Source organism: Solanum dulcamara, chromosome 7 (assembly GCF_947179165.1).
Source record: "Solanum dulcamara chromosome 7, daSolDulc1.2, whole genome shotgun sequence".
Taxonomy (NCBI): Eukaryota; Viridiplantae; Streptophyta; class Magnoliopsida; order Solanales; family Solanaceae; genus Solanum; species Solanum dulcamara.
The window spans coordinates 1,678,300-1,695,457 of record NC_077243.1 but is presented as its reverse complement, the minus strand read 5'-3'; the positions used below and the strand labels follow the sequence as shown (position 1 = coordinate 1,695,457).

At 32.4% G+C, this 17,158-nt stretch overlaps 1 protein-coding gene across 4 annotated transcripts; it reads right to left on the bottom strand.

Annotated features, from left to right (window-relative positions):
• Window positions 1-526: 526 nt before the first annotated feature.
• Window positions 527-9,381, bottom strand: LOC129893979 (serine/threonine protein phosphatase 2A 55 kDa regulatory subunit B beta isoform-like). Of its 4 annotated transcripts, none has more exons than XM_055969447.1 (14): window positions 8,894-9,381; window positions 6,451-6,554; window positions 6,257-6,355; window positions 5,902-6,021; window positions 5,360-5,569; window positions 4,594-4,685; window positions 4,377-4,495; window positions 4,126-4,249; window positions 3,809-3,932; window positions 1,898-1,966; window positions 1,726-1,817; window positions 1,564-1,641; window positions 1,404-1,474; window positions 527-1,286 (listed from the first exon to the last, which is right to left on the bottom strand). In XM_055969447.1, the coding sequence occupies exons 1-14, from the start codon at window positions 9,009-9,011 to the stop codon at window positions 1,150-1,152; spliced, it is 1,557 nt and encodes a 518-aa protein (XP_055825422.1). In that variant the 5' UTR covers window positions 9,012-9,381; the 3' UTR covers window positions 527-1,149. The 4 variants fall into 4 exon arrangements, with proteins under 4 accessions (XP_055825422.1, XP_055825424.1, XP_055825423.1 ...); XM_055969449.1 differs by having other exon boundaries at window positions 1,404-1,471; XM_055969448.1 differs by having other exon boundaries at window positions 5,363-5,569.
• Window positions 9,382-17,158: the final 7,777 nt, after the last annotated feature.

Genomic DNA, 17,158 nt, shown 5'->3' with positions numbered 1-17,158 from the left:
ACCCCTATTTAATTTGTATTGCGATCAAGGCTTGGACTTTATTTCAATATTATTTTTTCCTTCTTTAATGAAACTTCTCATTTATCGCAAACCTTTTAATGGTTCAAACCGAAAAGAAATACACTTAACAAAAAAGATAACTTATATCTTGATTCTCTAAACTATACTAGTAAGAATATTAATACATCGAACAAGTAAAATTGAATAAATGAAAATACCAAACATAAAAATGTATCACTTTTTGGGGGCTGACGAAAAAAAAAAAGGAGTGAGCATTATTCAGACCGACGGTGACAAAATTTACACGTGAAATATGCGACACGGCAATTTGATGATATGAATTTCAGTTCATTTCAAATAAGGTTAAGATGAGCACGCACAACATAGTCAAATCGAAAGCAATGTGTAGCGGCAAAAAACAGCATATGATGAGATCAAGCTAAACAAATTATCCCATTATGTCAAAACATGTTTGCCACATCATTATTCAGTTCCATCACAAGTACAAAACTACCAACTGCAAATCTAATAAGAGTAGTAGAATTTTAAAAAAACTGAAATTCTGTAAGGAGTGACAAGCTTAACAGTGCCAACTTTACTTCCCAAAAGCAAAAAATACAAGTAAACAAATGTCAGTGCCCTTCAACTCGTTTTACAGAAAAAATTTACTTTAGTTAATAATCTATAACAAAAGGCACACTGATTTATCCTACAAAAAATAATGCTATCCAAGAAAATAAGCTACTCACCCTGCAAGTTAGCAGCAGCTCCTTTCCACCAACATTTCCAGTAAAAACTACATTTACCTTAAAAACTAGTGGCAATTTGTTGCACATCCATTAGTTTTTGCTTGTAGGAAAACTAAGACATTCTTTCCCTACTTCGACCCAATATAATAATAACAAATTCCAAAGAGTGAAGCAGAAAACGAGAAGAGGAGGACAAGGACGCGAGGTCATCAGTATGCTGCCAAAGACAAAGTTGGTTCATTTGGAGTCTTTCATCCACTTCTGGACCTTGCATGTTACAGGTTGGCGAGGCACCTGGAAGTGAAATGGTAAAACCTCAAGCTGCTTCTGAAGAAAACGTTTCTCAAAAAGCAACCTGAAAAAATGCTATCCAAGAAAACTACATTCCTCCTGTTAACACTTATGCATAATACATATACAAGCTGTTTGCAGCGGCACAGGCAATTGAATTTTCAGTTGGATGCCAGGCTAGATGGAGCAACTTTGTTGTGAAATCAAATGAATTTCCATTTGCATCAACCCCTGGACTTTCTGAACCTGTAATGCAAATAAATGTACTCCAGTATATTTCGTCATGGTGAAATATATTTCTGGTAATAAGAAAAGTATAAACATGACTTATTGTCGAGTGCATATATGAATATGTATGCATACCTCTCCTGACAACACGTGTTATGCTACTGCTCAGGGACCTGGAAGGCCTTGAAGGAGTCTGTACTTGTCTTCTGGTGGAGCACAATTAATGTCTCAGAGACCAAGACAAACAGCATTTATATCCAAATCCATTCACATGAAGAAGATAAGATATATGTACCTCATGGGGTTTTTGCTTGCTTCCAGTGTAGTTGCTTCAGTAGTCCCCGCAGCACAACCAAAGACACGGAAAAGATTGCTGAAATCATAGTAATATTTTTTAAGAAACAAATCAGAGGCGAACTAATAAAAGGAAAAACAAAATAGATGAAAGTCTACACACCTATAAGAACCAGTAGCTACTCGCAGCCCATCACCACTAAGGCAACACTCGAACTTGTCAAAGATGGAGTCATTCTCATATAAATCACATAGCTGCGTATCAGTAAAAAATCTATGATCAGCTAAGAGACATGCCAAAAATAGACAACAGCTTGATACAGATGATAACTCACCTTTGGTCTCAAATATTCATGAACCTGGAAGGTTGACACTGGACCAGAATCCATATTTATGTCCCATAGCTGAAAAAAACAAGGCGATCTCAGTGACAACCGAACACTCTTGTCCATATAAAGATGGAAAACATGCAAACATGGAAGAGCGGTGGTTCTCCTAACAAAAGCCGAACCAGAGAAGACACAGCTTGAAAACAAGCAACAACTATACTTTAGTAATAAAAATTCCTGGTCTTGATCTACTTTAATTAAATGTAGTTTAGTGAAAACATGTAAGCATCAAACATAATTATTATTATGCTAGCATTATCGTATTCTTCATTTTTATTTTTACTATTATTACTTCTACTCTGGTTAATTTTACTATTTTTCTTTCTTTAATATTTTCTGCATGACTTCTTATTTTCTATCGGAAACAGCTTCTCTACCCCCACAAAGGAAGGGGTAAGGCCTGTGTACACATAATTGTGGGATCACACTGGGTATGTTGTTGTACGTTAGCATCAAACACTGGAGGACAGTGTTTTATATAGAACTAGACAAAGATAATAAAGCAAAGCTGAGCAGCATCCTAACAAACTTGCTTAAGATAAAGGTGGAGTGGTTCCTATTACAGAACTGAAACTAAAAATTAAACTCCTCTAATTAGATTTTTCCCGTCAATTGATCATCTCTGGGATCCAGAATCACCCTGCAGGCTATAAAAGTATTCAATCTTCAAACTACTACTAAAATGTCGTTTAAAAGAGAAAGTGGTTTAAACTAAATCATCTGTGAGATGGACTTCGCCGATCATTCCCTTCCTTTTTCGCCAGCTAGATCATCAAGAAAACCTCAGACAGCAGATATCAAACTCAGTATATTTAACTGCAGCTTGTAATATGTCTCTGCTCATTTAAAAATGAAAATGTTGCACCTTCGATTCAATCTACCCACAGCCACAAGCTACCTGATATAGAAACTAATTCTCACACGGATTCTTTAGCTAAAAATGTAAAATGACACAATATTGAAAGCATTAATATGCATATATCAATCAAAGATATTACATACCTCAATTCCAAATTCGAGTGTGTGTGTGTGTGTGGGGGGGGGGGGGGGGGGGGCTAAATGAACCATTTTCAATACTAAAAAATTTGTCTTCAAAGGCAAAAGAGCGAATATACAACGAAAAAAAGTACTCAATGTTCAACTGCCTAAATTTAAATAGTAGAGGTCAAGGAACTTTGAATATTTCTAATTAGGATAGAAACTACTTTCCGACCCACCACAATGAACTGAGAGAGATTGAATAGAGGATAATAAGATATTTCTAGCAAGATTTGTTCAGAAAAATCTAGCAGCTTTTATTCATTAGTCATAAAATTATGCTCTCAGGAAACCACAACTAGTGCACAAAAAAAATTCTGAATCCAAAAGTTTGCCAAAAGGGAAAAGTAAGGATCGAAGGTGAAATACCACCCATCAACTAATACAAATAACAGTAAAAACTTGGGAAGCACCACGAACATGAACCACATTGAATGCATCTAGAAGCTCATAAAAATGTTATTTTCTAGAGTAATCCTACGAGGACTTTAAGTGCACTTGAGAGTATTCCATATCATATAACCAAGTTCAATACAATATCAACTTAGTGGGGTTCTCCATCGGATCATAGGGGTTAAAATTTATTACAAATGAAAAACAAAACAAAGAGCTGGTAATGTGCACAATAAAGACCATGGAGCAGGCCATGAGCTATGCTAATGCCCCCTCATCGGAGCTATGCTTTTTATACAAAGCTTTTACAGATCAAACTGTGTCTTCTAAAAAGTAAAGACACATAAATGTGAAGCACACTGCAATTGGTGCAACTCACAAGCACTCCACCAAAGATTTTGTGAAACTTGAGTAAAAGGAACCAACCTTTAGGGTCATATAATCACGGCTGAGTATATATCTTCCGTCCTTAGAAAATTTAATATCTGAAATTGAAGCAATTATCTCTGTGAAAAAAGATCTTGAACCGGGTGTTTCTTGCTCCTCAAACCTGCATAACAAGGAACCAATATTTTTAATTAATAAAGATATCCGGAAGTAATTTGAAATACATATCTATACATAGCAAAGGTAGCTCTATTCCAGAACTTTTCATATTTTTCTATTGGACAATTAACACATTTAAAGAAGAAGAAAATCTACATGCATTGAAAGTTAGAAATAAGGGGAAGAGTGGCACTTACAATTTAGAATGTGAATCGCACAAAGCTGACTGCCGCAGATCTATGAGACGAATTGACCCTTTTGAACTACTATAAGCTAACGTGTTACAATGAGTAGGATGAAATTCTGCTGAAGTTATCACCTCTGCAATAAATAAAATATGGTTAAAGTCTAAGCATCTACTGATATAACACAACAAGGTACTTTCAAAAAATAAATTCTATGACCTAGTTAAAGTTCCGCACAACAAGGAAACTGAGGAAAAACTTACCAGTTAGATCTTCCATATTTGTCGGCTTGACATCAACAATATTGAAACTCTGATTGCTTATTTCCAAGTTCCAAAGGTTGATCCGGAGATCATCAGCTGATATAAATGTTTCACCATCACTAAATGGAAAAGAAAAAGGCCAGACAAATTACCATGAGCTCTCGTAAACCAGATAAAACAACATGGCAAAGCAGAACTGCAAGAGCAATATCTTCACCTGTTATTTGAAATAGAGTTGATGTGATAGTCATGTGCATGAGCATACACTCGTCTGCACCTAGCAACAAGGCTGGTCTCATTACTTGTAACCTATATAAACATTGCAAAGCTTTTAGATTCATGGAGTAACAATGAGGACATCATGTCAAGTTTAAAAAGGTAACAAGTGTCTTGGGGAGAGGAGATGCAGTGGAGCACCTAAATTCTTCCACCAATCAAGAGAAAAAATCTAAGGCACAGAAAATGCTCAAGTTCCAATGATCCAAGGCTGAGGATTTGAAGATAAGACAACAAGTCTGTGTATCCATGTCATGAGAAACCAAAGCCATTTACAAAAGCACATAACACATGAACATAGGATGTCCCTAGCTTGTATATGTTAAGATTTGCACAATTAACTATGTTACAAGTACCTTTTTGAGACTACAGACAACAACTAGAACTAGCAGAGACTAGAAAGAACAGTCTTCTCAGTAATTAGGAGTCCAGAAACACCATGTACATTGCTCAACTCAAGCGGCGACTTCATAAGATCTGCTACTTTATTTCTATTTTATGTGTAAGGAATAAGAAAAGAACTTTATAATATCTAACATGTGTCTTTATGAAATTGTTCATGGCATTCCTTTCCCATGTAACCTTAAAGTACGATCACAAACACTAATTAACATGCTTGGTTGATAAACAAAAAAGTAATGCACAGAGACATATTCGACATGCCATAAACAACTGAACATACAGGGCATATATAGCTTAAGTACAACTACCACAGGTAAATGTAATGAGGAAAAAACCCCAGGTGGAAATGACAAATCATTGCTCAAGCAATTGAAAGATCTATCTGCATAACCCCCATTTGCAAGACACTGCTTTGGACTGGAAGAAACACTAGAACTGGCCACACTGCCATTTCCAACAGCTCGAGAAGGATCAATATTCATTTCAGATATCTTCTTAACTTTCTTCTCTTGGACCTGAATCAGCAAAAGAAGTAGCGAACACCTCAGCACATTGATAAGGAACCCACAAAAATAATAGCCACCAGACAAGTGGCTTCAAAGGTAGACAATAGATACAACATAGATCAACTGTCAACTAGTATACATCTCAACAACAATCAGAATAGCTCACCACCACATTTGAAATTAACAATCAATATTTCTCTCATCCATGCAACAGAGAAAATGTATCTTGAGCCATGGATTTACAGAAGAGTACTACTCATTTTTATTTTACCAAAATAAACTAAGCAAGTTACATTGAATTTAAGGAACCATAGAAAAGCAAGTTGGATGAACAAAATTACCTTCCAATACTTTATGGTTTTGTCATTGGTGGATAAAAGAAAGAGGGCACCATTAGACGATTGACACCAACGGATCTTGTTGATTTTCTCCTCAATCTCCAAACTCTTCAGATAATCAAACTGAACACAGAAAGATGCAATGGATAAAGTTAAAATACCATTTGAAGCAAGAAAAGAAGGAAAGCAAAGCAAATGAAGAAGGAGAAATAGCAGCAGGAGGCAATTCACCCCTTCATAGTTGCATCTGGACAGGAAAGTGGTACATAAGAATCAGATAAATAATATTCTCCTCGCTCTTTTATCCCACCAAAAAGGAAGAATAAAGAAGGGCGAACAACAAAGAACTGGCAAATACCTCAGGTTCATGACTTTGAAACTCTGTCTTATAGCGGAATTCTGGATGCCGACTCGCTGAATAGTCCATTCTCTCTAGCTCTCTCCGACTTCCGATATTCTAAAGTAAAACAATGCAAAAGGAGAGACATGATCAGCGGAAACAACCTCCAATTTTTAATAAATCTTCTGGAACTGCACTGTGAAGAAACCCACCTCTTTTGTATCAGTCCTTTCAAATAATACAACCCTACCACCACGATCTCCAGTAGCAAGATGGTCACCAGTTTTATCGAACTCGATCGCGGAGATGATATCAACTACAACAATAATGATAAGAAAATATATCATGATACTCAAAAAATTGAGTGTCCTGAACATCGAACAGAAAGCAAAGCACATGCGGTCATAGTTGCAAACTACCAATGCAACTGGAAATGGTATAGCTGTATTATCCAGGCACAAGCATTTTCTGAGCCTTAGATAATATGAACTGCCACTGTTACTAGTCAAACCATGTCATACAACATGGAGCACCAGATGAGTATCATGGAGATGAATTCATGTACAGGTTTTACAAGCATTATTTTCTGTTCCTTTTATCTTAGTGCAACATATTGCTGGCTTGAAGGAAATATGAAGAAGCAATTGAATGTGTTGCTAGCACCGACAGTGCGCAAAATAAAAATCTGAAGGCCTGCTTGAACCAAAATAAACAAGAAACTGTACATATAGGAAAAGTGCAGCTAGTGAATCTGAACTAGGGAATGGATGTGAATAAGAATAATGAAATTGATGCAGCCATGGCTTTGGCAGTTCAGAGAGCTTCGAAACATGACCAAAAGGATCTTAGTGCTGACAAAACTAAATGCATCCACATCGTATATACACGTTCCTTTAGAGACATTGAGAAGAAAAACACAATTCAGGGGAAAAAAATTCCATGTTCTTGGACTTCGGACACCACATGTGTTGGTATTGGGCAAACAGGTACTTTGACTTCTGAAACTACATGAGTAGGTATTAGGAAAAACGTTCCAAGGATCAAAAGATTACTAGTGGATGGTATATGAAAGTGTCGTTAGAGGCAATAAAAGACAAACAGGTATCTTACTTCTCAACTAAAAGTGCTGGCATTAAGAAAGGAGAACTCCAATGAACAAAAGACTAATACTCAGCGCATCCTTCATTCTCATATTTCAGACAAATAAAAAATGAGGTCGAAGTAAAAGAAGGAGATGCAAGAGCAGAAGGCACGAGGAAAAAGGAGCTTGACTGCGGTATAAACTTCAGAAAAAATGGACTTTGATGCACACCATGAATCATGATTTAGGAAAATAAGCCGCATGGCTCAGGATGCTGAATCAAAGAGAAATCCCGATTCAGTTTCATTCTGAACACTAAAATCCTAAGCAGATTAGGTAAAATGACATCAAGCTAATCCAACTCCCCATTATCTTCCGGTGCATATACTCTTCATGCTAATAGAATACTTGAGTAGCTAGATACAAGCCATAACAAACTTCTAACCCTTATATTGAAGGTCATGAAACTTACTACTCTCAGATCAGAAACAATCTTACTGGGGAAGCTAAAGCAAAAAGTGTAGCATCTACAAAGTGTTACAAGAATTCAACCTAGACCTACTTCGGTTGGATGTTCACTTCAACCTAGTTTACAAAAGGACAATCATATCTATACCAATCTACATTTAGTTGCTGACGCAAACATCAAGAGTGAATGACTGACTCCCCTAGGCTGCAAATACTGCAGCTTAAAACCAAGAGAGCATACTGGAACTATCTAATGGGAGACGTAAAAGATATATAGACATTTCATACGACAAATTGAAGTACTTCATAAGAAAGTAACAACCTTTTACTATGCAGCAGCAAAATAGACATCAACAAAATCTTATTTTGGGATAGTCTATTATATATGCAAGTTATGGTTAAACACGGCTGAATTAAAGCTCACACCCCCATGAGAAATATCAAGTCTTCTGACAATTTAGGCGAAGGGAGGCATCTATTCTTGAGCAGTTTTACCTGACATATCTCTACCTATACATACTGTCATACTGATTAAAAATGAGGCTGTTGTCCAACATCATACCTTAAAGATCAAAAGCTTAGTGCATGGAGCTAAAACAGTGTCTGCTGACTGCCTCGTACTGACCATTGCAGAGTAATAATACATGATTGCATGTGCACTTACACCACACCATCGTGGTTTACATTTGTGCATACATGAAGTTCCAACACTCGAAAGCACCAAAGAAACAAGTGAAGACAGCAGGTACTGCCTTTTGACAGGACGCTTGCATCAAAGTCAAAAACCTACACTTTAAAGTCCCCTACTAAATTGAGAACAATGACAATCTACAGTCGGAAAACAATCATCTAGATCTAGACAGTAACAACAAACTTGTTAGAGTTCAGTAGATACTGTTCTCAATTGGCTAAAATCTCCATAACTCAATCAAGCCCGTGATCGAAATCTAACAGATTTAATAAGCTTTCAGTATGGCACTACCTCATAACCGATCAAACACGAATAGCAAAACCCTAATCTCAACACTGACACCAAGCCAACAATGGATCCATATGTAAAAGAGGGTTAAGTGTAACAACAATTGGGGAAAAAAATAATAAATTACCTTCCTGAACTTCTTCTCCGGCCGTACGTTCACCAAATACCTGAGAAAATTTCCACTCAAGAGGCGGTGGTGGACCCGCCGGAGCTTCCGCGACATCTCCACCATCACCACCGTTCATCTTTCTTCTATTTTATTAATTAATATGTTTTCCCTTCAACAGCCGAAAATAATCGAAAACGAATCGAATCGATACAATAAGAACAATCAGATGAAGACAAAGAACAAAATCAAATCACTTCATGAAAAGCGATCGGATTCAGATTCAACCATTACAACTTCATAGAAAAATGTTGGATTCAGATTCAAACATTACAACTTCCCAAACATTATCAAAAGAGCACTCTTTCAATTCCAGATTGATTCTCGATTTTCTATTTTTTTCCTTTGATTGGATTGGGGAAGGAGAAAATAGGGAATTTGCCGTTCTTTTGTCTTCGAAGAACACAACACTGTTCTCTCTCTAAGCTCTATCAATAATACATTCTCTCTCTCTCTATCCACCTTTCTATTTATTTTATTTTACTTTAAGCCTTAGCTATACTAATTTTACCCACTTTGTGATGCCATTGGGTCACAGACAAAGGAATTTAATTAAATTTCTCTTGTGAAATTGAAGAACTTCATATATATTTTTTTGGTTAAATTTTTCTAAGTTAAAAAAACACTTTGTTTTGACTCTAAACAAATCTCCAATTTGAGATTGAATTTAAGTTGTTTGTCAAAAATATAAGGAACATTTTGATTTTTTGGGGAATAAATTAGACACGTGAAATTAATTTAGTTATCGATGATAAAATGAGCGTGTTTTAATTTTTTGTGATTAAATATTTTTAAAAAAGTTATTGCCATTGAAGCTATATTAATAACGAAAATAAACATGAGGTGAAATTACCAACAAAAAGGATAAGACTATATAAAACATGTAATAAAGGTAAAATTGACTAATTTGAATGCAAAAAGAATTGACCAAAAAATTAGACTTTTTCACAAAAAAATAACATAACTGATAATTGTATTTAATGATAGATTTAAAGACATGAAGGACAAACAAAAGCTATTATTTAGATTTGTTGAAAGTGATTACTTTTTGTTTTCCTTAAATCTTGGATTTGGCAAAAATTGTAAAAAGAAAAAGAAAAACATATTTGAAAATATAATTTTTGGCGTTGCTTTTTGAAGTGCAACTTCTATTATATTTATTTATTTTCTTTGTATTTGATTTATATTTTTTATATTTGATTTTGATGAAACTTTTCTCGGTCATTTTAGTTAAAAAAAATTCAATTTTTATTTTAATTCACTAAAATATTTTATGAAATTTAAATTGCTCACTTTTGATAATTTTAAAAAAAATATTTAAAATTATATGTAAATGACTTTCATAAACCATCAACATACAGTAAACTACTAAAGAAATACTTGATTAAAATTATTTTTAAAGAACTAGTTGTGTCGAAGTTTTCTATTTTCATAAAACTTCAAACTTTTTTCGTGTTTTCGCATATTTACGAATACTTTTTGTAGTCATTTTACATAATTTATACTTGAAACTTATCCTCAAATTTAAAATATCATTTTTTTATTTTCTCACTTTTTCACCATGTGAAAGAAAAAAAAGAAAAGAAGAGCTCGTGTGTTATTGGTGAGTCACGTGATTGAGCGTGACAGTACGTGAGGTTAGTGAAAAAATATTAGTACTACAAAATATGTTTATTGAACTTCTGTACTCCACTTGGCGTTGTTGGAAGAAGACACAAAGGTAACGTTGTCTGAAATGACATTAATGTCCTTGTCTTTTTATATTTTACGGCCTTTTCAAGTTTAGATAGAAAATGCTACCTCTTCATTTATTTATAAACTCCATAAAGAAAAGGCTAAATTCATTGGGACTTAATGTTGTCATCAAGTTTTATTTGGACATTTTAATTGAGTGATATTTATTTTAGATTAGTATTTTATTATGTCATTTTGATATTTTTTTAACAATCAGCTAAAATTACACAATATGTAATACACTCGCGAATGACCTGAACTACGACTAATAAAAAAAAACCATAGTATTTGAGTACAAAATAATATTTAAAAAATATATTATAGAAAAAAAACTAAATTTCAGCCATAAATAATAATAATAAAAATACATATTTCTAAATATCACCAAAACTATCCCACCCCTCCCTCCCCTAACTTTTTCAGTGCCTCCCTACCCCCCCCCCCCCACACACACACACACACACAATTTCTCTCTGCTTTTTTTTCATTTTAGAATTTTCACTATATTTAGATTTTTATTTTTTTTATAATTATAATTATTGGATTAAAAGAAAAGAAAGGAGAAGAAGATGATAGTGGGTGTGATTTTCAATTCTGAAAAAAAATAGTTTTTTTTACGATAATGATAAAATTAATGGCGATGGTGAGAAGGAAAGGAATCAGAAGAAGGAATAAAGAGAGAAGAAATATAAAATATGGGTGTTGGTATCCATTTTTCCGGCAAAAAAAATGGAGAGAGGTGATTGTAGATTTAGAAAAGCAATACAATAAAAAAAATGGCTTAAAATGAATTTGAATAAAAAAATTGACCTTAATTGAAGGAGTTTAAGCTTGAAAAAAAAGTGGGAGATGGTGGCTTGAGAAATGGAGAAAAAGATAATAAAATAAAATAAAAAATGGCTAAATAAAGTCTTTCACGCGCTATTGTTGAGTGTATCACACTCACTTTGCCATGTCAGTAAAAAGTGTCAAAATGATACAATGAGACCTTACATGAGGTGTCTAAAGTGAACATCGCATAGTTAAGATGTCTAAGTGAAATTTAGTGTCAACTTTAAAGGGACACCGATAGATTTGGCCTAAAGATAATGACATATTTTATGTTGTTAATTTACTTACTTAATTGTCATTTTATGTATATATATAGAGAGAAAAAAAATTAATAAAAATATTTTATTATGTGTCTAATCAAAATAAATCGTGATATGAATATCTAACAATTTTTGCACATTTTCAAGATAGTCTATTTCAAAAAAAAATCATTTTTTTATAATTAAAAATAACTTAACTGTTCATATCCATTTATTAAATTTCACAAAAATATTATTGTTTTAGATCATAAATTTTAAAAAACTTCATTTATTTCTTAATTTTTTGATCAAATCGAATAATGATATATAAATATTGTCAAAAATCTCCATAAAGTTATGATTGTGTATATATTAACCTCTTTAAACTATGCTGCCTCTTCATTTGTTTATTAACGCATATAGTAGTAGTTGTTGTGTGACGTAGAAATGATGTGACGTTTTTGGTGGATTGAATAAATTAATTACTTGATCATTTGTGGATAGAATAAATTAACCATTTGATCATTTATCATGTCTTTTTTTCTCTTTGGAGAGGCATATTATTTTTCAAATGCAGTAATTGAATTTCTAATTCTATTCATTCTAGAAATTAAAATGTCAAATACTTGGTTGAATTTTTTCAACACATGCATTTTTATAAAATAAAATAAAACTTTATAGTTTTTACTTTCTATTCTATTCATTCTAGAGATTAGAATGTCAAAACACGTGGTTGATTTTTTATATTGTTGTAATATACAAGTAAATCATAGAATCTTTTATTGCTCGATAAGACAATTAGGAAGATTAAATTAATTGATGAAGTCGTTACCATTTCATAAAAATAAACTGAATTTACTGATGAGTGGAATCTCACGTCGGAGAAGGATGAATTCCTTGACTTTACCTTTATATGACTTAGGTAATCCTCACTTTTTGAGCTATTTTTTTTAAGTTGAGTTAGATTCAAAGTTTATTTAGCATGATATCAGAGTCAGACCTTTGATATACGTCTTTAGATGGATTGTTCACGCATTCAGTACAGTATCAGACAATGTCTGGACACAGTTGGGAAGCCACCTTGAGTTCAGGGGGTTCAGCCTAACCCTTTTCGACGGAAAATTATACTATCTATACATAGTTAAAAATGTTTTTTTTTTATATATATAGTAGATGTAAAAAACCCTTCGACTAGTTTGTATATCTGTTCTTCGGATTTTGAATCTCTTTTATGAAAATTTTGGTTCCGACACTATCTGGACGTGTAGAGGAGTGATGCATGAAATCTTACACTTATGATTTGAGTACTCATATTTTAAGCTAACTTTCAAAGTTAAGTTAGACCCAATATCCATCTAACAATAACAATATATGTGTCTCCCCCCCCCCCCCCCCACAGACATAATATTTATTAAGTTATATACAAATTTTTTGATGTATTGGACACACAGAAAAAAATTTAACTTATTTTCCTAAAAAATATTGTTCAAGCGAATACATCCTCAACTTTCTCAATTTAAGATTAGATTAGTTTATATAGATCCAAATTGTTAATGGGCTGAATGTTAGCCAAATCAAAGTTTGGAAAAACTATATAAAATGGACCTTTTAAATAAAGGAAAAAATATCAAATTGCATACCTTATATTCTTATATTTTTAATTATTCTCTACTATTTGTAAAAATTCAAAAATCTCTCTTCTGATACATAGGAATGATGCTGATACATTGCGATTTGATACATAAGTCATTTTTATGATACATCGCTAATCGATACAAACCAAACACAAAATGTATCAGTAAAACATAAGTTTTACTGCTATTTTGGTTGTGTTCATGACATGTTAAGTGTTATAAGCTGATTCATAAGTTTTATTTATATTATAATGTTTGGTTTGTATCAACTAGAGATTTATCATGAAAAAAATTTATGTATCAAATCGCGATATATAAGTCTCATTCGTATGTATCAGAAATCTGGAAAAAAGAAAAAATCTGGGTAATTACCAAAAAAATCAGGATAAATTGTAATTGAGTTTTTTCACTGTGAGATTTAAGTAAAATACCCTTAAATAAATTATTTACCACTTTATATCATTTTTCTAAATAATTTCTTAATATACCCCTTCGGCCAAACTAATTACCCCTGTACCCCCTTTAATTATTTTTAAATTTGTGCGCTGTCGTCAGCATCCACCCTACATGATATCGATAAGGTATCATATATCGATGGAGTATTACAGAGGATTAAGCTAAGTTTTATATGATACAAATATAATATCAATATACCGACGGAGTATTACAAAGAATATATTTACTAATTAGTTTAATAAATAAGATTGTGATTTTAATAATTTTCTCTTAATAATTTAATTTTATTTCTTAAAAAAATAGATCAATCATATATGATACTGATAAAGTATCAATATATTGTTATGGTATCATTGAGGATTTTAAAAGTGTCTCATTAAAAATTTTCAATATCATTATAATATACGAATATACTGTGATAGTATCATTCAGTAATATCGAATGACTTAGAAAAAACTTTATAATACCATCACAGTATATATATTACTATGGTATCATTTAACATTTGTATGAAACGATCCTTAATGATACCCTGCCAGTATATGATGATTTTCATGGAGATGTAGCTGAAGGATTGAAGTAGACATCAATAATACAATGACATTATATAGATATACTGTGGTGGTATCATTAAGGATTGAAACAACCTCAATGATACCATGTCAATATATTGATACTGCAACGGTATCTTGCTCGCGAATCTCATGTCTTGGGGTATAAATTGTTAAAGGGTATTTGTTTGTAATTATTTTGCTCGAGGCATGAGTTAAGTTTTCCTTTCAAAGTTTGAGTGATATAAGTAGCACATACATTTGGTCTTAGAAGGGGCTTAGATTAGAAGTGTAATAAGTGTTTTAGCCTGTTAAATTAGAAGTGTAATAGAACCTGCGCCTTATATTGTTACATTTTTAATTTATAGCTAACATATTTCTTACAGGCTGGTTTAGGCCATTATTTAAATTTTATTCCCTTTTTTTTTAGAAACCATGCAAATATAGCCCTTGAGGCTAATAAAACAATAGATTATAGTCTAATGTTACAAATTTTAGATCACAGTATAAAATTAACATTTTATCATAAAATTTTCCAGTTTGCTTTAAATGAATCTTAGACCGTGATCTATAAGTTGCAAGGGAAAATTTATGATATTTGCAACAATATTTATACATCCTTATATGTAATTATATAATTTGTATATATCTGTATAAGTAATGTATAATCATTTATAGCAAATTGTAACGATTTCAGCGGAGTTCACATAAATCCATATTTCTTAAATTGTAATGGATTTTCTTTAAGCGATTGACTAAAAATGTAAAAATTCCTCTTAATTCTATACTACAAACGATCAGTAAGCTGATAGACCAAAACAAATACTTAGCTCTTGTTTCGTACCACTAATCACCATAATCCTTTCTAATTAATTTTTCCGTTTTAATTTGATGATCCTATTTTGATTTGATAAGCGGCCTAAAAAGAATAAAATAGACAAATTAAAACGGAAAGTGTAGGTAATTAATGTTGTGATATGAAGGTATAGATGGAAGTTAGTTAAAGTTGTTAAAAAGTAGTTAAGGATAGAAGAGTCTTTTAACACAAGTTAGTTGTAACAAACTAACAAGAAGTTAGCTGAAAGTTGAGTAGTCACTGACTAAGTGTGTTAGCTATAAATAATACCTTCACATATTGTAATCACACACTTTTTGATCAATAATGAGAGTCCTCTCAAGTTAGCTCTAATCTTCATTGTTTCTTTTCTTAATTTTTTCTTCAAATACTTTCATGGTATCAGAGACTTCACAGGCAGTACTGTGAGAGGCAATTCGATTATAGAATCAAAAAATCAAGTTTCTGATTCATAGATTCATCAAGGTTCTGTGTTGATCAACAATGAAATCTGTTTTTTAACATCAGAGAATCAAGGAGATTGTTCAAGTTTGCTTCCACGAAATAAGTTTGTGTTGACGATTCAACAATTGCAATAGATAATGTAGCAGGGGAGATGCCGAGCCATGGTCAAAATGCTGGTACTAATGTTGTTCAAGATAGTTCTATGGCAGTTCAAGGTAGTTCTATGGCAGGTCAAGGTATTGACTACAATCACCCTCTTTTCCTAAGTCCTAATGATATAAGTGGAATAAATATCATCTCGTTTCAGTTGCTTGGAGTTGAGAATTATACTTTATGGAATCAATCGATTAGACTAGCTTTGTTGGGAAGAAACAAGCTAGGGCTAGTTAATGGTTCATGTAGAAAAGAATTGTATGATAAAGAACTATGGGAACAGTGGAAGAGAGTAAATGCTATTGTGCTGTCAAGGTTAATGAACTCAATATCTAACAATTTACTTAGTGGTAGTATTGCCTTTGTTTCTATTGCTTTAGATGTGTGGAATGATTTGAAAGAGAGGTTTGAGAGAGTTGATGGCTCTAGAACCTATAGCTTGCACAATGAAATTGCTAACTTGTAGCAAGGTACAACTTCTGTATCTGCATACTATACTCTCAAGACATTGCTTTTTATTACTCTATATATGGATTGTCGTGTTTCCGTACGTCAAAATCAGTTAAAGAACTTTCCATACAAAAATTAATTAAGTTAATTATTACCACTGCTTGCTTTATGAGATATTGCAATGCACATAACAGCCATAATTGGACTAGAAAAAAATTCCATAATTGTTGCAATGTCTTGACCATAAACTTTTGTACTCTGTCATCATCATCCATTGAAAATAGAGGAGACAGGTCGTTTGATTTGAATACAAGTTATGTTGGGATTAGTTTGATAAGATAATTTATGCTTAAATTAGTTATGATGTGATAAGTTATACTGAAATTATTTCTTATTGATTGTTTGGTTTGTTATATTCAAAATAATATATATTGCATAAATTTTAAGAACAAGTTATTTATTTACAAAAATAATTTTCACTTTATTTAGTTTTTTATATTTTTTTGCAAGCTTTAGTTTTCATTCTTAAAAATAAAACTTTCATCTTATTTAGCTTAAATAATTTTGTATGTGCATTTCCATGATGGTACCGTATGTATTTAAAAATAAAATTTTCATCTTATTTAGCTTAAAATAGAATATTGATCATAAATTTATTAGAGTAAAAGAGGATTTATTATTTGTATCACTTCATTTAAATGGTACCGTGTGTATTTAAAAATAAAACTTTCATCTTATTTAGCTTAAAAATAGAACTTTTATCTTACATTTATTAGAGTGAAAGAAAATTTATTATTTATATCACTTCATTTAAGAACATATCACTCTTAAATTGTAAAATATCAAAGTTTTCATTTTAATGATGTATAAAATACAAG